The sequence below is a fragment of the Zootoca vivipara genome, chromosome 1 (assembly GCF_963506605.1).
Source record: "Zootoca vivipara chromosome 1, rZooViv1.1, whole genome shotgun sequence".
In the NCBI taxonomy this organism is placed as follows: domain Eukaryota; kingdom Metazoa; phylum Chordata; class Lepidosauria; order Squamata; family Lacertidae; genus Zootoca; species Zootoca vivipara.
The window spans coordinates 103,535,158-103,562,222 of NC_083276.1; the positions used below are offsets into that span (position 1 = coordinate 103,535,158).

At 41.3% G+C, this 27,065-nt stretch overlaps 1 protein-coding gene across 6 annotated transcripts in view; it reads left to right on the forward strand.

Annotated features, from left to right (window-relative positions):
- FMNL2 (formin like 2) overlaps nt 1-27,065 on the forward strand; it is a 195,035-nt gene that overhangs the window by 126,494 nt on the left and 41,476 nt on the right. For all 6 annotated transcript variants that reach the window (XM_035131697.2, XM_035131647.2, XM_035131671.2 and 3 more), the window contains exons 3-9: nt 3,184-3,264; nt 5,299-5,375; nt 8,060-8,143; nt 10,311-10,463; nt 20,912-21,020; nt 22,055-22,131; nt 22,495-22,588. In XM_035131697.2, the coding sequence (XP_034987588.1) occupies nt 3,184-3,264; nt 5,299-5,375; nt 8,060-8,143; nt 10,311-10,463; nt 20,912-21,020; nt 22,055-22,131; nt 22,495-22,588 (675 nt within the window). The remainder of the gene's footprint in view (nt 1-3,183; nt 3,265-5,298; nt 5,376-8,059; nt 8,144-10,310; nt 10,464-20,911; nt 21,021-22,054; nt 22,132-22,494; nt 22,589-27,065) is intronic.

Genomic DNA, 27,065 nt, shown 5'->3' on the forward strand with positions numbered 1-27,065 from the left:
GTGCTGGAATCATATCCGCACTATGCAGTTATGAGATTAGCATATGAACAAAAAGGAAGATTTTAGAAGCTCTTAGCCATGCTACAGAAGCAAAAATGCAAATCTTATTGTAGGGCAAAACTCACGTTTATTGCCTTCCTGAAGCTTGGACATAGAGTCGAAGGCTGCTCTGAAGTCAATGAAGGCTGGATAGAGGGATACAGTGCTCTTTTGAGTTCAGTGAGGGTTAATCTTACATTAAGGATTGCAGCCTCAGTTCTCAAGCACCAGTGTATAGGTGTTCCAATTGGGGTGCAGTGCTAGGAAGGTGTCATTTTGGTGTAGCAGTGTGGGACAGGCCTGCTATGACAGCAACAGTCACTGACTCCAGATGTGATTTGGTATAGATGCTATCCAAAACCTCCTGTCTTGTGTCACAAAACTGATATATATGAATGGGAGATACGATTTCCCCTCCAGTATGCCACTTTACAGATCATTTTTATCTGTGTTGTTTTAAATGAGACCATCTTGGCTGTGAGCCCTGGAAGACCTGCACCCTGCCTTACTGGCCCTTTCCCACCTGGCCTGGGAGAGTGGAGTGCTGACTGACTCCAGCTACAAAACCTGAGGCTGTTGAACAGATTCTTGGGCTGGAGTATTGTTTACAGGGGGTTGAGAGAGCCCGTGTGGTGTAGTGGTTAAGAGCGGTAGACTCGTAATCTGGGGAACCGGGCTCGCCTCTCTGCTCCTCCACATGCAGCTGCTGGGTGACCTTGGGCTAGTCACACTTCTCTGAAGTCTCTCAGCCCCACCTACCTCACAGGGTGTCTGTTGTGGGGGAGGAAGGGAAAGGAGAATGTTAGCCGCTTTGAGACTCCTTCGGGTAGTGATAAAGCGGAATATCAAATCCAAACTCCTCCTCCTCCTCCTCCTCCTCCTCCTCCTCCTCCTCCTCCTCCTCCTCCTCCTCCTCCTCTCCTCTCTTCATTGCTGTTATTGATATTATTGTTGTATTTTTAGTTTTAGACCTTATGATTTATGTGGAAATTGTTTCCATTTGATTGTGTACTTTTTGATGTGTATTATTTATTGTTTATGATTTCTGTTATGTTTATAATTATGTAAATCTTGTCATGTTGTAAGCCGAGCATAGTTTCAGCTATGGAAAGGCGACATACAAATAAGGTGATGATGATGATGATGTGACCTTTCACATGTCTATTGTGGGCATATCCACACTAGAGACAAAATGATTTATCACTGCTCCCTTTCTCCAGCATACCCTTGAATGTACACATTTGTGAAAAGGTTAGGTATTCTAACCACCTCCTCAAACTACATCTATTGGGATTTTGGGAGACTGGGAGTGGTGAGAAGGAAGGGAATGACAGATTACAGTGAATTTACATAGATATGGGTGGTGACACTCTTCCTGCATAGCATGGCACCAAGGCTTCACTAATGCAAGCAACTCTACGTTGCCTTCTCAGATGTACACATCTGTTAGGCTGAGTTGCGAGGGCCAAACTATATGTTGTGTGCAAATGTGGCTCGCAATTGCCTGATAGCTCATAGGAAGGGGACAGTTAGGAATGGGCAAATGGGAGGTGTGTACTTAATTCTTTCTCCTGCTCTAGCATTCCCCTCTGCCGTCAGCACCATTGGCTTTAAGGGCATTTTTGCAAGGAAGAAGCACTATTGCAGGGCAGTATTCAACATGGAAATGGTTAATTGCCACCCTGTGTGCTTCTAAACTCTCCTTCTAAAAGTGCCATGAAAAAAAAGGTTGCTAGTTACTCTTATCAGAAGGTACTCATTCCAGTATTTCTGTAAATTGGAGGAAGGATTAGAGGTGGAGGAGAATCTTGTTTGGTCCTTGTTGCTAAGTGACCTGATCTAATCTGCACTTTCTGGACATGAATCAGACCATAGTTATCCATTTTTCCTGCATCTCTGAATTTTGCGATACCTTTTTTCTTTTTAAAACTGAGAACCAAACGAAAATGTGTAAAAGAATAACTGCATATTCTTGAATAAAATATGCGTAGAAATGCATACATTGAGATGAAATATGCATTGAAATCATATTTATATTGTGATGTATTATGTAATTAGGTAATATTAAATAGGAATTTTATATAGTTGAAAAAGAATAACAATTTAATGTGAAAATCACAGTGTTAGAAACTGAGATATGAAAACTAGGAGCTAAATGGCACCTTAAATCTAGGTTATGGGTGCAACAACAGAATGTCTAGGTGCACTTTTTAAATAACAAGAATACAAAGCTGAAAATAAATGAACTGCAGCTAAAATCTTATATTCATTTTTCACATGGTCTAGTCCTACCCCCCTAATATTCTTAAGAGGGTCTCTTCTTCAGTCTTCAGAGAGTGGCTGGAAGTGGGGAGGCAGAAAAAGGTCCTCCTTTCCTTCCACCCTGTAGTTTTAATCTTCCCATTGCTGGCTTTTACAGGACATGATCATGGCTAATATTTGCTTTCTGTCAATGATTTTCATTGTATTTCCAGATTGGCTACAGTGATCAATTAAACAGATTTAATATTTTTTGTTTATTAGTAGCATTTCCCATTTCCTTTTCTCTTACTGTCCTATACATAATATTCTCATAGTTTAGTTTACCCTGTAAAGCCAGTAGCAAGTTGTAAAGCACACATAGGTGTTGAAAAAGACGGAAGGAAGAAGACAAAAAAATGAACTCAGAGCTTATATGTTGAAGCTGGTAGCCGAAACCTCTCTTTCTCATGCAAAGCTTTTTCACGGCACACATAATTATCCTATGGTATTAATTGAAACAGGAAGAGGTGACAGAGCTGTTAACTTGCATAACTGTGGCTCATTTTTAATTATGACATGCTTAATTTTTTTCAGAGCATTTAGACTCCAGGGCCTTTATTCCAGTTTCTGACACCTAAAGAAACTGAAGATAAAATATTAATTAAATGAAAACAGCAAGCGAAGAGTGGCACATTCAGTTATGGTATCTAGCTATAATACATATCTAGTAACTGTTTGGAAGAAGTGTGCATGCACACAAAAGCTCATACCAATGACAAACTTAGTTGGTCTCTAAGGTGCTACTGGAAGGAATTTTGTTTGTTTGTTTGTTTTGACTACGTCAGACCAACACAGCCACCTACCTGTAACTGGATGGCTAACCATTATTCTTCTCCCCTACAGGAAAGATTTCAAGTCAAGAATCCTCCACACACATATATCCAGAAATTAAAAGGCTATCTCGATCCAGCTGTAACTAGGAAGGTAAGAGATTTTCTTTTGTAAATGTTTGAATTCCCCCCCCCCATTTTCATTTAGGAGTAGTATATAAAATCAGCCAAATGAAGCAGTTGACCAGTGTGGGGAACTTTTGGCATATTGGATGTTGCTGAACTGCAGCTCCTCCGAAACCAAGACCAAGCACGACCAATTGTCAGTAATGATGGGAATTGTAGTTCAGCAATGGCTGGAGTGCAAAAAATAATTATGTTGGAGGTGAGAGAGGTGAAGGTGTTAATGTTTTTTTTTAATGCTGCCTACCTCTTCTATGCGCTGACCCCCAGCCCTGCACATTTGAAAATATGGAAAGCTTGCATGCTGGGGGACATTTTTGGGAGAAGCGCTCAATTCAGCCTTCTTCTAGACTTGTTAATGCCTTATGTGCAAGGTAGTTTGTATTTTTAACAGAGGCATTCAAACATCCATTCTTCTCTCCCACATCTTTTTCTTCTTTCCCCCAAAGATAACCTTTGTAATTTTTATGTACTTAGGCCATTGAGTGCTATATAAATGCAAGCAAGCAAGACCTGTACCCAGGAAATGTCTAGTCAAAACTTCACCACCTGATTCTGCTGACATGATGAAATAAATAGGGCATTCTTTTATATCAAGGGGCAAATCCCATCAGGGTTCAGAAATGTATGTCTTCCTTGCATTTATTTTTTTAAAGTGAAAAGTTAATATTTCATTTTATAGTTGCATGGCTCGTTGGGCATTGAAGGGTGTCTTTGCAGGTCAGTGGGCAAAAAATTGATGGGTATTATGGACCCAGCATACTTCTGGCATAAGTTGAAATGAAAGTGGTTTGGCACAAGGTTCATGGGTTGCTGAACACAACACCTGTAGGCTCCAAGTTAAAATCTAGTTTAGACTCAGTAGCACACAAGCAGGCAGTGTTGAGCTTTAAGGATTGGTGTTACATGGTTACCCAGATAACAACCTAGAAATTTAATTCTGCACTCACTGGAGCTTCCAGAACATTTTCAAGGGTTACTCTACATAGAGCAATTATCCAGTTGTGAGGTTATTGGAGCATGGATTACTGAGGCCATTGCTGAGGAAGCAGCTGGAGGTGGACCTGGGCCTCTAGTGTCAGCAAAGATTCAAGGAGAACCAGGGTCGGCTCTAGGTAGAGTCCCGGTGGTGCGGGGCGCTGCGCGCAGAAGCCGCACAGAAGCAATGCTGCACACTGCGAGGGGGGGGGCGCCGGAGCAATCTCTGCCCCTCAGCGCCAGGGTGCCCGACCTGCTCGAGACTGCCCTGAGGAGAACCTCCAGTTTATGCACCTGCTCCTGCAAGGGGGATTCTGCCCCTTCTAGAACAGGCTGTCTCCCTAATTTCTGGATTTGGGAACTAACTGTCCACAGCAACTCAGCCTTATCAGGATTCAGTCTCAGTTTGTTGGTCCTCATCCAGCTCATTGTGGCTTCTGGGCACTGTTCAGCTTCAGGTGGATTGGAGGGAGAGAGGGCGAGAGCACAATAAAACACATTTGCGATGTGTATACAGATCATACAGTAAAATGTTTAGCTAAATGTAACTGTAACCTTCTCTCTTATACTATATGGGTAATAGTCAGGATGAAATATTGAATAACTTTGGGGAAAGTGTTGTGTAAAAGATATATATTGATTTTTAAATATATTTCATATACTATAAGTTTATTTGTACTGGAAATTGTGTTGGGTGTGTGTGTATGTGTATACACACACACACACACACACTACTGGTTGTCTGATTAATAGTGTAATTCTTCAGAATTTAAACTTAATATGCATCTTAATGACTTATGTATTCTCTCCGTCATGGGAGTGTGAAGGTTTTATATACCATCCTTAATCTAAATATCATCTGATGAAGTGTGCATGCACACAAAAGCTCATACCAAAATAAAAATTTAGTTGGTCTTTAAGGTGCTACTGAAGGAATTTTATTTTGTTTCGACTCAGACCAACACTGCTACCTACCTGTAACTAAATATCACACTCAGGCATTGTTTTCTCTCCTTGCAAATTATAGAAATTTAGGAGAAGAGTTCAAGAATCTACACAAGTATTACGAGAATTAGAAATTTCTTTAAGAACCAATCACATTGGGTAAGAATAATTTATTTTATTTTACCTTTGATGACGTTTGGGCAAAAGACATTTATCGCAACCTGTCTAAAGCTTTCTTGGCCCAACTGTGTATCTTCATGGCTCAAATGGAACCATGGTTCAAATAGTATTATGACTATGGGTTTTCAAGCTTTGCTATAAGAACCCTTTCTTCATTGGCTTACCTGCTGAGGTACTCCTAAATATCTGCCATTGACTCCCTTGTGTTACAGAGCATTCTGGGACATATTCCAGAGCATGCACAGTACATATGAAGTACTGGCCATTCCTGCGGGGCCTCATTGCCACACATCAACTGAATAATCTCATGAATATGTCAGACCTAGACCCTGCAACCATGATCTGAGGCCCCTTTTTGTATGCCTCCTCTGTGAGAGGTCCAAACAGGAACAACATAAGAACTGGCCTTTCCTGCAGTGGCTCTCCGCTTGTGGAATGCTCTTCCCAGAGAGACTCACCGGGCACCTTCTCTACATATCTTTAGACACCTGGTGAAAGCATTCCTCTTCTCAAAGGCCTCTGGCTAATTAAACTTTCTGTGGCCTTTTAATTTATTGGGGGAGCTATTGTTTTTGTTTGTTACTATGGTATGTATTTTTATGTTTTTATATTGTAAACTGCCCTGTGGTGCTCTGATTGAAGGTGGTATAGAAATTTAATAAATCATCATCACCCACGGTGGGTAAAAATGTTTTTTTTTCTGGGTGCCTTGGATTCATTTCATTTTTAAAAATGAAATTATTTTATTTTATGAATAATATTACAAAGAGTTAAAGTGAAAAGAAAAAAAGTAAAGTAAAGAAAAATTATCTATAAAACATTTTAAAAGGGAGAGAAAAACAACAATAACAATATACCTCAACCACCATTATAGATCTTTCCTTTGGGAACCCTGAGAAGCTTTTCAGAACCCTCAGGGTTCCCTAGAACACAATTTGAAAACCATTACTCTGGCATATTTTGCTTTCATTCAGGGCACTGTGACTTTGTGATGTGGCCTGGTTTTGTGTAAGTGTTGTGCTGCTCAGGCAATGAGAATTTAGAGACACACAATTCAACAACTGCAGTGTTGCTTCAAAAGAGAGCTGCATTTTAAGTGTGTTGGAACACGCCCCCTACCCGATCTTTCACAAACTATTTTTGTTAAAAGTTCTCTCTCTTTCTCTCTCTCTCTCCCCCTCCCTCCCCCACCTTTTGCAAAGCCTGTTTGAAGTGAAATTGACCATGAAATACCAAAGCTAGGCCAACATTGCTAATACATAGTTGGCAGAGCAGCAAATGTTTAGGCAATATCTTTGAGATGACATGCCAATGAAGTCTGTAAGCAATTGTAGCAGTTTTGTCATCAGCTGAACGTCAAACTTCAGTAATATTTCCCAAACCAAATATGCAGTAGAAGTTGTCAGTATATCATCTTTTTTTCTTTTCTTTTATGGAAACTTGCCCAAGAGTTAACTTTTTAAAAATGCCAAGCGAAATTTATGACTTACCCTAATGTCTTGCCAGATGTTAGCTGTGACTGAAGCGAGAGACTATTTCTGCTAAGTTCATTAGGACTTTGAAGTCAGTGGCTGCTGCGAAATTCTTTTGTGTGTGTCAATGTGACTATTAGCTTGAACTAATTGGTTGCGTGCAGCTTTCCGTACCTGTACATATGAATCCTTTGAGACAGAAAATGGCTTCCTTCCATATGTGGTGAAATGTCAGCCATACCACATGCTCCTGGTCCCATCCATCGAGAGCATTGCTTCTTAATACTGTGACTGGTAGCTCAATCCTATACCTGTCTACTTTAAAAGTATAAATGGGCACCCCCATTTAGGCTGTATGCGATTACAGCCTAAATCACTTGCTGTGAAATAAACACAGACTTTGGACCACCAGTATTCTCCCCAGCCTTTTCTTTCTTCTCTCCCCCCACCCACACCCCCTTGCCAATTTCCCATAGTTCCCAGACTGAGGAAGGGTTCCCAATAAGAAGGCCTCTGCCTAATCTGGAAATCCATTTTGAAAGATTCTATACTGTACTGCTGTTCATGTAGTATATACTAAAGCAGTGTACAGCATGATGAAAAGAATATTGCATTAAAATAAATCAGTACTGTACATACAAAGTAGGAATCACTGATGTGGTTGCTATGGCTCGTGTCCAATTATCCCTGCAGAAAGACCATTGGAAGTTCAAAAACTCATTTGTTTTTTTAGATTTGGGGGTATAGTCCAGTTAACATGATATTTGTTTGGGGTTTTGCCACCATGTTACTGTTGACCAACGTTCTCTGTTAGTGCATTTCCAGGTTTTTCAAAACGATAAAATATCCTTACCATTACATTTACATAGAGATGGCAGAAAGCCCAAATGATGCTTGCTTTCCCCCCACCCCGCCCAGATGGTTAAATTAAAATAAATTAAATGCCTAGTAATTGTGCTGACCTCTAATGATAACCTCAAAATCTTGACTGAGAGGGGCTCTGAGCATGTGCAGTGGCCTTGTGATTTGGTGACACCGTTACATTTCATGCTGAAAAGTTTCTGAGAGAGAAATTACTAGCTTTTGCGAAATGTGTTTCTTTTCTCCTGTAATTACTGGGTTCTTTTTTGTTTGTGCAGACTTGCTTGCACAAGTACAAATATACTGATCTCTAATGATTTTCCCTAACAGGTGGGTCAGGGAGTTTTTGAATGAAGAAAACAAAGGCTTGGATGTTTTGGTAGAGTATTTGTCTTTTGCACAGTATGCAGTCACGTAAGTAAGACCCGGCTTACGCAAAGCAAAACATTACAGTGTAGAGTGATTTGCTGTTCTGGCCTTGCTAGTGCATCACAGTGCACTAAAGGATGAACACCCTTTAGTTCAATAGTTTATTGTTCTAGCAAGTGATGGTCTTCCAAAGATTGCTGCCAGAAATCACTTATTTGTGGGGTTACACCAGACACCCCCAAACTTCGGCCCTCCAGATGTTTTGGACTACAGTTCCCATCTTCCCCGACAACTGGTCCTGTTAGCTAGGGATCGTGGGAGTTGTAGGCCAAAACATCTGGAGGGCCACAGTTTGGGGATGCCTGGGTTACACAATGCACTGCTTGTCTCAGTATGTTGTATCAGCAGCATATGGGAAACACAACATACCACACTTGTTTGTTCCTCTATGCTGAGATGAGTTCGGCCTTCTGCAACCTTGCCCAAAGTAGATAGTTCCATACCTTCAGAAAATACCCATTCAAATGTTCCATGGATACAGTGAAAGCAAAAGCACAAGTGAATCGTAGACCTGTTAGGGACACAGGAAGCACTTTTGCCCAGTACTGTCAAGTCTTGCATTAGTTGTCCAAGGTCCTGAACAGAGGTTTTCCCCATCACCTGCTACCTGAAATCCTTTTAACAAGAGATGCCTGTGCTTTGAACCAAGGATTTTCTACATGCAACACATCTACTCTGCTGAGCAATGGGTCCTTTCCAAAGCTTTTATAGCTCTAATTTCCCTAAGTGAGATTTCATATCTTAAGATGCAGTGGGCTCGCAGTCTTACCATGGCTGAGACCAATGAGTTCCACTTGGTATGCTATGGCAGAACTGCAGAAAGTAGAACCACTTTGCAGTCAAGCTTCTTCTTGCCACTCTCAAAGTATTTGAAAATACATACGGTACAATAAGATGATGGCAGTGGTGTGATTGCTAGTACTGGGCAGAAACTGGAAAGTGAGAGGAGTCTTATGGAGCTACATCCTGTTAGCTCCCCATGAGAAATCCCCTTGCAGTGCTGAACTATTGGGGAAGCAGGGGAGAGGAAGATTGGCTTGAACTGTGCTTAGTGTCCTGTTTTGCCACTGTGCTGTCCAGCCCTGAATGTTCTGAAGCAGCTATGGGGAGCCTGGGGCACTCTGGATGCTGCTGGACTACAACTCCCAGCATCCCTGACCATTGGCTCAGCAGACTGGGGCTGATGGGAGCTGCAGCCCAACAGCATTTGGAGGGCTTACAGATTTCCCATCTCTACTTCAAAGGATCATGAATTCAGCAGCGGGCAAATAAGTTTCTGCTTTACTTGCAGTTCTTCTAGTTTAGGGCCTCAGGTTCTTAAGACGAAAAGAAATGTGATTTGATTTTTAGGACACATACAGACAAAGGTGCTTGGGAGAGACAGTTATTTTGTTTGAACTGGAACAAAGTTAATGGCAGGACATTACTGATTTAGGGGGGAAAGGCACATTGCAGGAAAAGAAGTGCTTGCTTTAAAGACTTTCACCTCCCATATTGAACCAAGAGGAAGGCGTTTTACTTGTCGTTTTCTCTTCCCTAACATGGCATGCATGGAGAATAACCTCAGAGCATATAAGACGGGAAGAGATGGCTCTGCTTTCAAAGAGCAGTGCTGGGGGAAAATAAAACAAAGGAAGAGCAGAAATGATTATATTAAATGCATTGCATATGTTTGGAGTTTGGTCTTGGCCATTATACAGGGACAACGACTCAACTGCATATTAAGATTTGAAACTAAATTGGAAAGCAAAGCTAATTGATTAAAAAAAATATGAAGAGAGCCCTGAGATTCGTTTTTCTCCAACAAATCAAACAGTTGTAGCTAGAAGTTAGTTGAAGTTAGAAAATCTGGATAAGGTTGTAAGATTCTTTCTCAGTTCTAACAGCACGATGGTCCTCTCCCTGTTTCTCAAGATCCAAATTTACTGTGAAACGTACGTGAAACTAGCACTTTGTTTTTAGCTCAAGGGGAAATATGTTACAGTGCGCTCTGTCACTGTATCTTTGACTGTAATCTGCTGGGACAGAGTAAATCTGCAGATGTTCAGCAGCAGGAAGGAAAAAGTTGTCTACGTCTCTCTCTTCTTGCTTACTTTCTCTTTTCTGTTTTTGTGTTTTGCAAACCTGCATTGAAATGTTCGTTTCCGTTTAGATTTGACTTTGAAAGCTTGGAAAACAACATGGAAAACTCAATGGATAAATCTAAGCCTTGGAGTCGATCCATTGAAGACCTCCATCGAGGAAGTAACCTCCCCTCTCCCGTTGGCAATAGCATTACCCGCTCTAGCAGACATTCTACTCTACGGTAAGAAAGCAAGGCAGCTCCAGGGAGCAAGATTGCAGCTTCATGAAGGGGAGAATTCAGTTGAATATTACATACAGTATTTTGATATTGACACCAACCCTCATTATACAGTTTACATATTTTGACGACTACTTAGCCAAACTTCACAGGCTGTTCTTAATTAAATTAAAAATGATCTGAGGCAGCTAATTATTTATATTGCAGTGAGCCGAGTTTGCTTGTGGTGTTTTTTTTTATTTTGCAGGTGATTGCTTGGCAAAAAAATTAGAATGCCCTTAGGAGTGCCTTTTTCTTGGTGTTGTGAAATTAACGGAGTGATAAGGCTGTTGTCCCATACCCACTTAACATGTTCCTGCTGAACTCAATGAGGCTTACTTCAGAGTAGACACCTGTAGATTTGAACTGCTAAGTCCTTCCACATTGAAGAGTCATCTGGTTACATTTCTAAAGCAAACAGCCTTTTGGAGAGCTCTCACTACCCTTTGGCATGGATATACCAAAGCATAAATAAATACTCAGAACTAATTTGACCAAGGCTGGCAAGATCTTTGAACTATTACATGCCAAACCCATTTCTTGTGATATTTACTAAACGGAGGATGGGGAGGAGTGGAAGCCCATTAGGTGGATCCTCCCAACAGTATCTAAAACCAGTCAATTTATTTTGACTCCTGAGGCAGAAAATCTTGGAAGCACCTCTCTCCGTCCTTGGTAGTAAAAATAAGAACAGTAATAAATTGAATAACTACCAGTTTGCTACCCTTTCATGACACTCTGAATCTGTTTTGTGAAGTGTGCTTTGTCACTCTGTTTAATGGTAGATGGCCCTTCCAATTTGTTATTTATTTAAATGTAACCTCTTTGCTCTTTCTCATTTCCTACAATGCTCCCTATGGCCTTTTCCCCTCAGAAGGGAGAAGAGAAGCAATCTGGCTCAACGGGATAGTGGGTGGAAAGAAAGGAGGACTGTTTGGGCATGAGTGCAGAGGAGAGGGGCTAGACTGCAGAGAAGCAGCCTCAGGCACTTCTCATCTCCTTCTTTCTCTTCCTTCCCTCACACTTGAGGAATCAGTCTGTCAGCCCACCATCCATTTCATCTTCCTTTTCCCTTCCCTCCCATCCAATTTGTGCCCTAGAAGCTCTCTCTCTTTCAGTGGTCTCTTAACCAACTCTCCCTTCTGAGTATGCCTATGCTCTTTGCTTTTGGGGAGCTGCTGCTGCTGCTGGTGTCAGCGCAACCCAAGGTCAAGGCGAGGCATTGCTGAGGGCCACCACCAAGTAGGCTGAGATCCGCTCAAGGTCCCTAGTTCTCTGAATCAGCTTCTTCATCCATCGCTGCTTATTGTTCTGTGGTTATCATGTAGTATCTCTTGCTTAGTATCTATCTGTGGTGGGATATTCCCTCTAGTACTATTTCCTCTAGCACTTACTATTCCCTCTAATACCATGTAGAATTATCAATATGTAAAAACTATGCCACTATTGCATAGTTGCTTTTCTTCAACATCACTTGGAAGTAGTGAGTGCCTGATCAGCAGGAACTGCTCATGCACAAGCTAATTTCCCTAACGATATACCTAAAATGCAGCCTGTTTTTTATTCAATGCAAGTATCAGTCTTAAGGCGGCTATTGATAGTAAATATCAAATTTCTTCAAGTTCACTGCTCCTTTTTGAATATTGCTGGCTGACATCAAAAGTAAAGAAGCTTTCAAATCACTAAGGGTTTAGAACTTAGAATTTTACGCAGCCTCTTTCACTCCTTTTCTTGGAACTTCGACATTAAACAGTCAGGCTGCATCAGTGGTCTTAGAACAGATTTAGCCCATGCCATTGATTCAGGCTTCAGAAGTTTGGAAAGAATCAGAGGAGTGATAATTTGCAAAAGAGATCCATGCAACTGGAATGAAGAGTGCAGAGAAGGAAGATCAAATTGTTAGGGCTAGTTTTTGATCTGGAAAAAGCAGAAGAGAGAAGGCAATATCAAAAACGTCTCCAGTGAGCCAAATAATTTGAATGCTTTCTAGACAGGGGCAGCAAGGCAATTGCTTATAGGGTGATACCCAGGAAAAGCTATGCAGTGGCGGTTCTTGCACTGTTTGTACACTGTAGATCCATTTAAGAAAGCAGGGCTTTCAAACTTCATAAATCAGTAGTAGATGGATTTTGGTCGGGTTCTTCCTTGAACCCCCATTGGGATTGTAGCAGAAATACAGGTGTGCATTACACATTGCTTACATTTTCGTTCTCTCCTCCTCTCCATCTCCTTTTTCATATGCGCCGCCCACTCTGTATACACCTTCTCATCGCTCTGTGTCAACGGCTTCTCCTGTGCTTTCCTTTCCTTTCCCTACAGCATCATTTTCTTCTTCTTCTTCCTCACTTGCCTTGTTCTCCTTTTCTCCTCCATGGTCATCCATGCCTCAAAATGCCATCAGAATGGTTTGTCTGCCTGAACAACTTCAGTTCAAACGCCGCCAGAGCTGCTTTTCACCCAACTGCCTCTGGAGTGGCTTCAGTTTACACTCTGCTGGTGAGGCTTCAAGCCGGAAAATCTCGTAAGTCGTGGGTGTAAAAGCTATGCCCAGAAAATAGAATTTAAAAAGCTGACTTGTACATGGCAGCAGGCTCCCTTGCACTGCTTGCCATGTGTTATAATGGAGGTGGACCACATGTCATTCATGAATGGTTCCAGCTAGAGGAACTTTCGGTGTCTGAGATGTGGATTATCTCATTATATCTAATATGCTGATGCTTACTTCTATATTTGTGTGTGTGTGTGTGTGTGTGTGTGTGTGTGTGTGTGTGTTGGCGGTGGGGGTGGTGGGGGTTATTTTAAAAAACAAGACAGGAATTTAAAGTAGGAATTCCCCATAGCTTGTGGTTAGTTATAAATAAACCACAAAATGTACACTGTTGTCTTTTAGCTTTTATTGGCTAGTATTCCATCATATATTAGTTTTCTTAGTATGGAATTTTAAGGCTTTCGCTTTGGCCCGTTCTGAGGCCCATGTCACCGCCATCAAGGGGAAGGTTTTATTTATCTTTTTTAACATTCCCAAAGATTTGTTTCTGGTTTGCTAGCCTAGTTCAGGCCATCTCCAGCATTCTAATCTGGCTGACGTTCCAAAAGAAATTGTAAATCGCACCTTCCCAGATATTCCTTCCTCAGGTATGTGTAGTTGTTAGAGAGCCTCTTTTCAAAGCTCTGTGTTTGTGAAAGCAACCCACTGTCTCAAGTGATCTTTATTATGGCCTACAAAAAAAAGGGCTCTGTGCAGTTGACTCTAGTGTACCGTCTTCATATGAGACAAATATTTAACATGCATAGGACTGCACTGTATGCCAATCACCCAGACCTTCCACATTTGTGCTGTAATGTTCACAACTTCACTGCAGAGTCAGAAAAGCAGCAGTGGTGGCAACAATTTATTAATTGCTTCCCTTTTTTTTCTGCATTCCCTGCGGGTCTACCTCCAAGGCAGCACTTTTGTTGCACCGATACTGTAATTTCTGAGCAACCAAAGTGCAGTATTTTTCTACTTGGGGAAGCACATTTATTTCTTGCTGTATAGAATGTCAGAAGCACCTCTTGCCTAATGTCTGTTGATCAAGTTATTGAAGGCAACACGCCCTCTGTACCCTAACTCTGGTCCCCTGAGGTTGCTGCTGCTTCTGAATGAGCATTTCCGAGTGCATTAGTTTTCTGTTTTTCATTGTTGCCATCACAGCTGGCAATTTAGGCGAAAAAGAGGCCATCCTTCCGCAGCAAAGTTTTCTCCTCTCCAGCAGGGTTCTGCTTCAACATTCCCCAGTCTGTTAAGTCCCTGCAAAATCATTTGCTGAGAATGGTGCAGTGGATGGAGTAGGCCAGGCATCTCTAAACTGCGGCCCTCCAGATGTTTTGGCCTAAAACTCCCATGATCCCTAGCTAACAGGACCAGTGGTCAGGGGATGCCTGGAGTAGGCCTATTAAAGCAACAGGGTTTCACTTAATCAAGACTGTTTTAAGTCCCATTGATTTCTGTGGTTTAGCATCGTTATGTCTTTTGAATCCCACATCGTGAGTATTTGAGCAGTTGTGCTGAAAAGCTCGAAATGGGAAAGATGGTTCACAATGTCTAATACCTCTGTACATGCATGTATGGAATGTTGTGTGTGGGGGGGAGAGGCTACTATGAACTAGCCTCTTCACGCAGAGAAGCAACAGCTATTTCTCAGCAACAACAAAATGTGCTGTTTTCATCAGTCCTAATATAATAGCTACCTGTTCTATAGCGTTTTTAAGACTTTTGAAAGTGCTTCATTGGCATTACCCATACAACAATATAAATTTTCAGGATCGCAGTAGTGTGCACTGAGACTGAAAGATAGTGGGATTGCCTAAAAATCTATGGCCCTGGTGAGCTTTGACCTGGGTGTTTTGCAGCTCATTCTCTGGAAGTAGGAAAACCTCTAAAGCTAGAGAAATATGGACAGGGTGGATTTCCTCTCCCCCCCCCCACAAAAGGATTCTCTCTCTTTAGAATGTGCCTTTGAAAGAGAGAAAGAAAAAAAGCACAAGTGGAAGGCAAAAAGGGAAACATGTGATATTAATTACGAAAATAAATATATTATCAGAGGCATCGTCTCTGACTTGCAGCAGAAGAAAAATGAAAATCAGCAGCTCATCTAAGAGCATTTCTTTGCCCTAATATTTGGTAGCAAGAAATGAAAAGAAAGCATTGAAAGACCAGGAGGCATAACCTCACCCACTCTAGATTCAATTGGAGAGAGTGTGTGTGTGTGTGTGATATGTTAAGTGAAATGTCTCCACTGGATACCAGTGTTTTCTGCCACTATAAAGCAAACGAAACAGGGGGAATGTTGAAGATAGAGATACATAATAAAGCTCTGATATCTACTGACAGTTGAAAAGCGCCAAAAATATGCCCACATCTTACAGCCATCGTCAAAGCAAGAAACTTGAGGCTAAAGTCATGCCGCATAAGCAAAGATCAAGAGCAACGTTCTGTTTTCTATTCTCCTTAATATATATATTTTTCTGGGCTATGGATCTTTATCCACAAAGTGTCAGAAACAATCCCCACTTGTTTCTCAACTGCTGAGATAGAGGAACCTAATATGCTGATATGGCTTGCAACCTAAGATAAGGTGACATGTTAATGAAGTTCACAGAAGGAAAGTTTCCCACCACCCCTCTCTCTGCAGCCTCTTCTAAGAGTTGGGTGTGGGGTCCTGAACAATGTGGGATACAGCACAAGGGGTTGCTAGTGGAAGTTGGAGTGGGGAATTGTCCAAAATTGAATGGAGGCACGCCCAAGCTTGGACCATTGTCTTCTTCTCCAGCAGCTCCCTTCACCCCATCCCAGATTTGTTCAGGAGGGTCACTGATGCTCTGAAGAGACTTTCTGGGAAAATGAGGATAGGGGCTGCAGTGGAGAGAATGGAAGTGAAAATTTCCTTTGATGACCTTACTTAAGTTAATAATAATAATAATAATAATAATAATAATAATAATAATAATAATAAATTATTTGTACCCCCACCCATCTGGCTGGGTTTCCCCAGCCACTCTGGGCGGCTTCCAACAAAGATTAAAAATACATTAAAATGTCACACATTTAAATCTTCCCTTAACAGGGCTGCGTTCAGATGTCTTCTAAATATCAGGTACTTACTTATCTCATTAACATCTGATGGGAGGGTGTTCCACAGGGCGGGTGCCACTACCGAGAAGGCCCTCTGCCAATTAATGTAATAATTGAAATGGATAACTTCAAGGAATATCCACACACATACCACATTGCCCATAGCACTGAGAAATACACATGCAGATTAGGAATTTTCAGTCTCTTCCACTCCTGTAGCTGGTTAATGTAAACTGTTTCCTTATTAAGAGAGACCTTTAAATAATTGTCCCTTCAGCTTGGCTGTAGCTTTGCCAGCTGTAATGACTTGCTTGGTATTCAGCCCAGAATATTCATTTCACCAACAGAAATTGGTGTTAATTTTCCATTCTGGAAACCTGGATTACACACAGTGACTTTTTTTCCTTAATAGGAGTGTAGGGGGGTGAGGGGCAGAGTGCCCCAGAAGATGAATGGGAAGAAGACAGTCGCCTTCCCTCCTCAGCTGACCAGACAGCTGTCTCTCTGTGTTCTATGCCTGGGTGTATGCAAGAGGGTGGTGTGGTTGCACCCGCCACTGGTATCTGGCCTTGGAGGATTGGCCCAAGGGTGAATGTTGTCCTCAAGTCACCTCAGGACTAGGAGGGCCTTCCTTGGCAAGGAGACCCAGAGTTTGAGGGCAATCATTGAGAAGACCACCTATCACCCAAACACTTCAGGTGTTGAGGGAGCAGAAAGAAGGGGCTCTCTCAGACTTCTTACAACCCAGACAGGCTTGCATGGGAGAACACAATCTTTTAGATAACCTTAGAAGTGGTGCACTTGAGTCCAGAAAGCAAAATGAGCTTTGCCCTGTATTTACATGCTCAGTCTGAGAGCTGTCCTGAAGGGAGTTATACTGCAGAGTCCCAACTCATATGTTCTTTAATAGCATTCCATTTTTTAAGTAGCTGTTCCTGGTTCCATTTACGATAATATTTTAGTAGAAGAGGGTGGCTAATAAAAATGGGTAGTTATATGAACATTGGAAATTATGGCAGTAATGCACTTTTTAAAATAGCTTTTCCAAGCTGTAGCATAAACTAGCTTAGACAGTTGACATTAGAGCTGAAATAACATATATCATGTGCTGCCACGATGAAGCATATATGAGCAGTGAGGAACAGATCTCTGCAAGGCCTGCTGTACAGCACAAGATAATATTTTATTTCATCTTTCCACTATCAGAAATATGTATTTTTCATTAATGTACACAGGTCTTTTTCACTCGACTATTTATGCTCAACAGAGAGTATACAACTACATTTATTTATTTTGTGTCAGAGGGAGATATCAGTTATTTGTTATTTTCTGTTCATTGCAAATTTAAAAGGTAAAGGGCCCCCTGACCATCAGGTCCAGTCGTGTCCGACTCTGGGGTTGCGGCGCTCATCTCGCTCTATAGGCTGAGGGAGCCGGCGTTTGTTTGCAGACAGCTTCCGGGTCATGTGGCCAGCATGACAAAGCTGCTTCTGGCGAACCAGAGCAGCGCACGGAAACACCGTTTACCTTCCCGCCAGAGCGGTACCTATTTATCTACTTGCACTTCGATGTGCTTTTGAACTGCTAAGTGGGCAGGAGCTGGAACCGAGCAACAGGAGCTCACCCCGTTGCAGGGATTCGAACCGCCGACCTTCTGATCAGCAAGCCCTAGGCAAATTTAAGTAATAGCTAATGTACAATGCCCTGGTTTATTGATTGACATTTGAGTCAGAGATTCATGTTTGGAGAAAATTGTGAATCTCACCCTGTGAAAACTCTCAGAACAGTGATGTAGGTGTGGTCCCGAATTATTCCTCCCTCCAAAGTTTTAGATTCAGTGTTCAATAAATGGTATAGGATATGACTTTCCCCCCAAATATGTTGGTCTGAGGCTCCAGCTGTCTTTGATGGACTGGCATGCTTGCTTATGAGAATATCCAGTGAGAACAAAGGCTGTGATGTTCTCATATCGATTTTAATTATCACATGATGGTAACTGCTAATGAGACCTGGCAGAGAGTTGGTATAGAACAAATGGAAACATTTTCTCTATTAACATGAAGCTCGGGAATATTGAATGTCTGTTTCTTTCATACTGGTAAGTAAGGTTTTCAGTTTAAATGCAGACATCATTGTAATTGCATCCAGACCTATATATTTTGGCTTCATATAACTTCAATAAGACTTGCTCCTTGTGTAGTATTTCAGGCCCAGTTAAATTACGCTAGGATGATTTAGTAAGATGGCCATTAAAAGCAACAGCTAAAACAATTTTAGAATAATTAGCTTTTATTTGGCTAGGTTGAATAGTGCTAGGCTGTTTTATTTGGCAATTAGAAGGAGCAGGTTATTAAAAAGCACCTAATCTATGAACATTTATATCCACATGTTAAAATAATACTGTAGATAAAACATGTTAATAAAAGTATATTTTTTCCTAATGCATTGTGGGATAATGAGCTGCATTGGAGTTTGTTATAGGATGGTTGTTGTTTTTTAAATGCAGAGCATTGTTGTAACTTGACTAATGAAAACAGTTTCCCATGAATATTAAATAAGTAAATGGAGGCCATGGAAGAACTGGGCCTGGGTCCAGTGTGTGTGTGTGTGTGTGTGTGTGTGTGTGTATTTCTGTAGAATCCAAGTATGTAATAGCACTTCTAAGCTTAACCATCCAACCAACCATGGCAGCCGATATGTTCTGTGTAAACCTACAGTGGAACCTCGGTTTATGAACACCTCGGTTTACGAATTTTCAGTTTACGAACGCCGCGGACCCATCTGGAACGGATTAATTCACTTTCCATTACTTTCAATGGGAAAGTTCGCTTCAGTTTATGAACGCTTCAGTTTATGAACAGACTTCCGGAACCAATTACACCCATGCTTCGGGTTAAGTACGCTTCAGGTTGAGTATTCCGTGAACCCGTCTGGAACAGATTAATCCACTTTCCATTACTTTCAATGGGAAAGTTCACTTCAGTTTATGAACACTTCAGTTTAAGTACTCCGCAGACTGTCTGGAACAGATTAATCCACTTTCCAGTACTTTCAATGGGAAAGTTCGCTTCCGTTTATGAACGCTTCAGTTTATGAACAGACTTCCGGAACCAATTGTGTTCATAAACTGAGGTACCACTGTACTACTATAGGACCTTTAGAAGGAGTCAGTGCAGGAAAGGCACATTAAGCTAGTGGGTACCAAACCCAGGTTCTGGAGAATCGCAGCTTTTGTTTCTCTTTCTCCGTTTTAAAAAGGAAGTCTTTAGCCCTTATGGTCATGAATATATACTTGAAAGTGCTAACTAGGGGTGGTGGCAGGGGGTTTCTTGCCAACTCTAAAGCCCTGCTGGCCAGGGTGGAACGTGGGTGGAGGTGGTGGTAGTTCTCCACTGTCTTGTGGTGCCAACTCCAGGCTAGTGAAGTAGAGGGCCCTGGATTAAACCCTTTATGTACTAGGAAATGGGCTGGCTTTTTATCCAGCAGATCTGTGGCTGCTCCTGCCTCGCCATGCAACACAGTTTTCAAGGACTTATGATAGGGGTCAGCAAACTTTTCCAGCAGGGGGCCGGTCCACTGTCCCTCAGACCTTGTGGGGGCGGGGCTGGACTATATTTTGAAAAATAAATAAAAATGAATGAATTCCTATGCCCCACAAATAATCCGGAGATGCATTTTAAACAAAAGGACACATTCTACTCATGGAAGAACACACGGATTCCTGGGCTGTCCATGGGCCGGATTGAGAAGGCAATAGGGCTGGATCCGGCCCCCAGGCCTTAGGTTGCCTACTCATGACTTATGATAACTTCTGTCAGCAGCAACACTGCTGGTGGGCAGGGTGTGCTCTTCTTTCCACCGTCACAGATCAGGGGTTAGCATTGGTCTGAAGATATGTGAGCAAAGTCTGCAGAAACACCGTGAAACTGAATTGGGTGTTGAATTTCTAGTGTGGTGGAGGTTGAAGCTACAGTCTCGGGGATTTTCAATGTACATGTAGGTTTGCTCTCTGCACAGCTCGAGAAAATCCCCGTTAAAGTGTTGAATATGCTTGCATGGAACTCAGTTGTATAGGTAGATACAAGATGAAGCCAAAGAACGTCTCTGCCTTTCATGCAACATGTAGCTCTTTGGATGAGTGACACTTGGCAAGAAACTGACAGCTAGAGAGTTTATTCAGAAAGAATGTACGGCTTTGCTAGGACCTAAAGTACCACAGCAGTGATTAAGTGATTACTCCAGACATCATGCATTGACGGAGTGCCAAGACCTGACAGGTGCCAGGTTGTAATCACAATGTAAACAGCTGCTAAACTAGCACATCTTCGCTTGTTGTTGCAAAGATGTCGGTTTTCTTAGTGCATCTATTAACCTCAGAAAAGGTAGAAGGACAGGTGCTCGAGAGGATACAGAAATACTGGGAATTACTGTATTCCAATCCTTTTCTCATAGCATAAAGGCCTTCGAGTTTCTCACACAACTGAATAAAAATAATTCAACTGAATCCAGATCTGTTGTGTAATGCACCAGTTAACAGTTCTACTGAAATGTCTTCTAACCCTTCCAACTATGATTCCATGGTATGATATGATGTAAAGCTAACTTTGTTAATGACACTAATATGAACATTTTGCAGCAACTGAAATGCTGATGGAAGACTTGGTTGCTGCTGCTGCTATTATTTTGTTGTGTTGTTGCCATTATTAGTAATGAGACTGCTTGCGTATCTTCACAGGTTATGACAGAGGATGGATGGAAAATCAGTTTTTGTTAATAGCCAAATATCTTTTCTTTGCAGGTATAACACCTTACCAAGCAGAAGAACACTTAAAAATTCAAGATTAGTGAGTAAAAAGGATGATGTCCATGTCTGCATCATGTGTTTACGTGCCATCATGAATTACCAGGTAACTAAACTTTAGTTCCTTTGGTAACTTATTTCAATGGGATGGATTGTGTTCCTTCCCTCATTAAAGGAAGCAAGTGTCCATGCTTATAAAAATGTAGTGGACTGAGTCACGTGGGCACAAAATAAAGCACTATAACTGAAAGCTTTGGAGAGAAAACAAAAATAGTGGTTATCCCTGTGACACCCACTACTGATAGTTATTAAAGGCTTGTCTCTAACTAAGTCATAAGCATAGTAGATTGAAACAAATAGACTTAGATTATTCATGTCCATTGATTTAATTGGGTCTACTAGGAGTATGACATAGTAATATAACGCATGGTACGTTTTTGGCAGATCAACCAAGCATTCTGCAACTGAAACTGGGTAAAAAAGTTGGCATTAATTCCTGACACAGTCAGGATGCATTCTTGGTTGTATTAATAGTCAATTGGTAGGGGAAAACAAAGCAGACTTGGATTGACCCTGAGCTGAATTGGACAACCTACAAACTGCTTTGGATTAAGGTGGATTGCTTTCAAAACACCAAATCAGAATTCAGACTGAATCTTGTGGTCAGTCTTATTTAGATGTATAGGGTTGCCATGTGTCCTCTTTTTCCATGACAAGTCTTCTTTTTCAGGGTAAAATTTCTTTCCGGGTAGATTTTTAAAATTTGCCAAAATGTCTCTGGCTATACTTTCTGGATAGACTTAACTGGTAGCTGAAGACTTGCTTTCTTCTTCTCTTCTCCTGCCCCCCTCAGCAATATATCACAGCCTCTATAGCCTACCTATAGTAGGGGTATTTAAAAGGAGAGTTGTCATAGTGTCCTCTTTTTTGCTTTTCAAAATATGGCAACCCTAATGTACAAACATCATATAGATACACTTGCCTGGATTGTCTCTAATTCCCAGTTTAATTCAGTTACATTCAGTAGCAAACTTGCGCTCGCCATCAAGAAATGAGTGAAATTGCCCAGGTTTGCTGATTTTTAATAAAGATAACAATGCATTCCAAACACTGAACTCTTAATTCCATTTTCTATTTTAGTACGGGTTCAATATGGTCATGTCGCACCCCCATGCTGTTAATGAAATTGCACTAAGCCTGAACAACAAGAATCCCAGGTAAAAGGCTCCTCTTTTGTGTTGGGAATTTTGTGTGTGGTGATGATTAGTTTTTCCTGCTTGAAGTTGCTCTCTGCGAGAAACCCCTCGTTTGCATATGCTACAGTCCTTGATTAATTCCTCCTTCAGCTGGTTTGCTTTAATCTAAAGTTGTGATCGCTTAACTTGACACAAACAACTCTATGACCCGCAGAGGTGCCGAGCGTTTGCAACATCTTGCTTGAAGCTAATAGCAGGGTCATTCTTTTGAAGCAGCAGCTGAATATTAAAGAAATATTATTCTCAGATGCCGTCACATCCATCTTGCGAAAGCTGAGTCATCACATTGCTCTAATTGATTTCTCCCTTCCTTCCTTTGCACAGAACAAAGGCGCTGGTCTTAGAACTGTTGGCAGCAGTTTGTCTTGTAAGAGGAGGGCACGAAATCATTTTGTCTGCCTTCGATAATTTTAAAGAGGTAGGTTGTTGTTGTTTCATCAGAGAGTGCCTTGTGCCTTGCACAGCTGCTTTGGATAGGGTTTGCCGGAGCTTGGCGGCTCATCTTTATTTCATGAGGCCCAGCCTGAGACTAATGTAGCTGTTCATATATGTGCATCTTGGGGACACATTTCAGCATGTTTGTCTCACGCCACTTCTAGTATGGCGAACATTAGCCTCCATGTGCAAATTAGTTTGTGACACTGGTTCACACTGAATCTAGAAGCAGGATCCTGATTAATGTCAGATCACCGTGGTTCATAATACATAGTATTAGCATCAAGCTTTTATTTCAGTCACAGACCCGCATCAGATAAAACTTACAAGCTTTATTTGTTTGCTTGTATTTGCTTGTATGTTGTTCTTATATTCAATAAATAAAATATTCCAAAAAAAGAAAAGATAAAACATACGGATAAACTGAACACTTAAGACTTTAAAACTGGTAAGGGATAAAAACTAGTAGTTAGAAGGTGATTATATCATTCATAACTTAAAAAGATAAAAACAAGGACAAACGGCTAAAAGCGACTATAAGGGAGGGAGTGTGAAGGAGCACAGGTCTTGCATTTTGGACCTATAATACATAACATTGGCTCACAACCCCCTGCAATGCAGGATTATGCAGCTGTCCCATACGGTGATCTAACTTGCAACCTTGGCCATTATCAGCACCATGCTCCGACTGAGCCAGACCCTACAATTCCATGACTCTAAGCAGTCTTATCTATTTCTCCAAATTTGCAAATAAAATCCTTGACCCATCGGACTGCTCTTTCCTCTATACTTTCCCCTCCTTCCCTCCGTCTCCCTCCCCCTCCCCCCTCCTTTCTTGCCACCTCCCTCTCCCACTCCCTTATTTTGCCCCACTTCCTTCACTGGTAGGGATTTTATTTTCAAAACAAGCCAACATGTTTTGCCCTACTGTTGTTAAAAAACCTTCAGAGGTCAAATTGACAAAAACAGCCCACAGAGTTCTTTGTTAAATATCTCTCTCATTCACATCATTAGCTGCCGCCAGTTAAATGATAATTGGCCAAAACGCATTGGGCTGTTTTGTATCTAAAATCCACATATTTTTAGCACATTGAGTTACGTTTCTTTTAATTTGGGGATCTGTAGTCCAGGAACACCTGTAGGGCCCCAGGTTCCCCATGCCAGGTCTAAATAGATCAACCTAATTAGCAGGTAACATTGTGAAAGACATACTTTACCATTTTATTTTAAATTTTCTGTAGAATTGGGAACTTGGAAGCCCTCTATGGAGATAGTAGTAGGGCATTGACTGGTCCATAGATGGCTGTGGAGTCACGGAGAAGCATGAGGGATGTAAGAAATGGAAATACCTGGAAAATACACACGAAAACATTAAACAGCATGATGTCCAGTGGAACTGTGACTGAACTTGAGCAGCTGCTGACAGAGCAGGATGCTTCCCCAGCTCTCTTACATCCATCCAAGAAATACACATTTAAAATTTATTTCCTCCATTTTTATCCCTCTCTTCAAACTCGAAGGGTTCCCAGAACTGCATGCAAATGAAAGGTTAAGCCAAGAATAAATGCACTAAATAATTATAGTGTGTAGTTATTATAGGGTATAGTAATAACCAATAATTTTGAAGGGGCAGAACAGTAAAACCAACTATTAAAGCCAGAGCCAAGTTAAGTTTAAGACTGTTAATACAGCGGCTAAAATAAATAAATAAAATAAAATAAAATAATAAATGCAGGCCAAACTACACACACACACACCCACACACCCACCACACCACACAATCCAGGATCATTTAAAAAATGGAGGGTGAGCTAGAGTCTTCAGTCTAAGGAGGGAGTACTCTGTGACAGCTCCTGTCAAATAGCCTTTTAAGAATGAAGACAGAAGCTGCTCATTCCCTTTTGTGGGACAGAGAGGTCTGAGCTAGGTAGGGAATATATGAATTGGTGAGTGGGATGCTGTGGGGAGGAGGCGAATGTGCGAGAGAGATTTAGAGTTCTTCTCTGCTGCCATTTGTTGTTTCCATTCGGGGCAGAAGGACCTCCTGTGATCTCATTAGCAAATTGTGACAAAGGCTTGAATCTGCAGCATATTTCCATGTACCAGCTCATTTTTAAGACACACACACACACACACACACACACACACACACACACACACACACACACGGTTTTTGCTAAGTTTAGGCAGCAGTGCATGAGGAATACATTCCTTTTGGAACTATAACGCATCTGAGAACCGAGCTGTCGTGGTTCATATAAAAATAATGGTTCACCTGTTTCAAAGGATATAGAAGAGCCTTTGGCACTAAAGGGATTTTTTTGTGCTTTCTGTTTTGTCTGCTCTTGTTTCCTATACTGTTCTTTCATTTTAGTGTAATCCTCACCATATCTACGCAGACATTATTCGCACTGTATTCAATGGGTCTTACTCCCAGGGGAGTGGAATTAGGACTGTAGCCTTAGTTGTCCTTGAGAAGAACGATGCTTCATCCAGTTTGAATACCAGCATGCTCTTTCCCAGTTCCAGGCTTAATAAATGACATTCATTTCAATCCCAGCACATGGTTTGGCCACTGTGCGTCAAAAGAAAGTTCCTCTGCACTACATTAAAATGAAATATGAAGGTCTGTTATCTGATATTTACGAGCAGCTAAATGGGACAGGAAGTCAAGCAGACATATTGAGCTGGTTCCAGTAGTTTAATCTAGTTTAATCCAGCCTCTAAAACATCCTGGGGTACAAAGTTTACAGATATATTGAAGTTACATTAAAACTGGAATATGGGTTGATCTTCACATTTATTTATTTATTAATTTTTAGCATTATCATTTTGTACAGAACAACTCTTCTGAAGAGCAGCTATACAATATAAATGGATGGATGAGTCGGAATTGTTAGCATTCTCTTCAGTTTAAGGGAGGCTGTATTTCTCACTGTGTGTGTGTGTGTGTGCTATATGTGATCAAATTTGGTTCTATTTATAAGAAATGAATTGTAGCTACCATCCGTCATGCAATAAATTGTCCGACAGTCATATTTCAGACTTAACTCTCTCTCTCTCTCTCTCCCCCCCCCCTGCCCGGCACACTTCCAAGTTGGTTGGTTTGCTTATCATGTTATATCTCACCCTTCCTCCCAAAGGAGCCCAGGGTGGCAAACAACAAAAACACAAAATAACACAATTAAATTTTAAAAAGTAATATTTTAAAATGTTTGAAAACATTGAAAAGCATACAGATATCCTAAACCAGGGGTCCCCAAACTAAGGCCCAGGGGCCAGATGCGGCCCAATCGCCTTCTATATCCGGCCCAAGGTCTGAGGGACAGTGGACCGGCCCCCTGCTGAAAAAGTTTGCTGACCCCTGTCCTAAACAGCAAATGATTTCCAGATTACCAGGGACAGTATCTTCCAGACATCAAATGCCTGGATAAGCAGGGATGCTTTTAAATTCCTCCTGAATGTTAATACTAAAGGCAGGCAGGCTCATCTCTCTAGGGAGGGCTTTCTGTAAATGGGGAACTGCTACCGAGAAGGCCCTGTTGTGGACCAGCCTAACGCAGTCTCACAAATTGCCTTGAAAGCTTGAAGAGAGCTCTACTTGTAGAAGGGGCATGCTTAATTCTGCCACTTTTATTTGGGAGGAAAAGCAGCCATACAGAATTCAATGTCTGCGCTCTTATTCTCTCCCCAAAGTGCAGATGGAAGGGAATATTTATGGTCAGGAAACCAGATTAATGCCAACACAAATCAAGAATGTGGCCCTGGATTGGGGCCTCATAGGGCTGAATTCTTTTCGAAATAACAGTGATGGCGTTAAACATGCTTTTTTAAAAACCTGTGATTGAAAGGACTGGTGAAAATGCACCTCATCATGTTCCTTGGTTAGTCTGGCCGAGGCTACAATTCTAAATATGCTGATTTGGAGAAAAAAAATCCATTGAAATCAATGGGGCTTACCAACAAGTAAATGCAGTGTCATGGCATCAGAATTTTGGGCCTGTGATAGAAAGCTGTGAAGGATTTATGTTATTGTTATTGTTATTACTTTTTAGTACTGAGCTTGAGGATCAGTGCTTGGCAAGTGAACTGTGGCTGTTTATTTTTCATTACTTTCCCTCCTGCAGGGTCCATTGTTGAACCCCAGACTCTTACAGAGATTAATAGAGGTTCAAATTTATGTATCGTAACTCAGGAGGAGAATTTTATTGCAAATAAGAAGCCAGCTTCATTCTTATTGGTCAATTGAGCTATTTAATTTTATAAGTAACAGCAGGACGTGTTGGAAAACATGAGCCAATCGTCTTTGCCTGGAGATGTAATCTGCAAATGATGTTAGCCCTCTTGATGTGTGTATTATTTTTATTCCAAAGTATTTTCAGCCTAGTAAACATTAAACAACCATTTACTTAAACAGAAACTTGCAAGAAAACTGGTCTTTTGTTCCCCCAACAATCTGT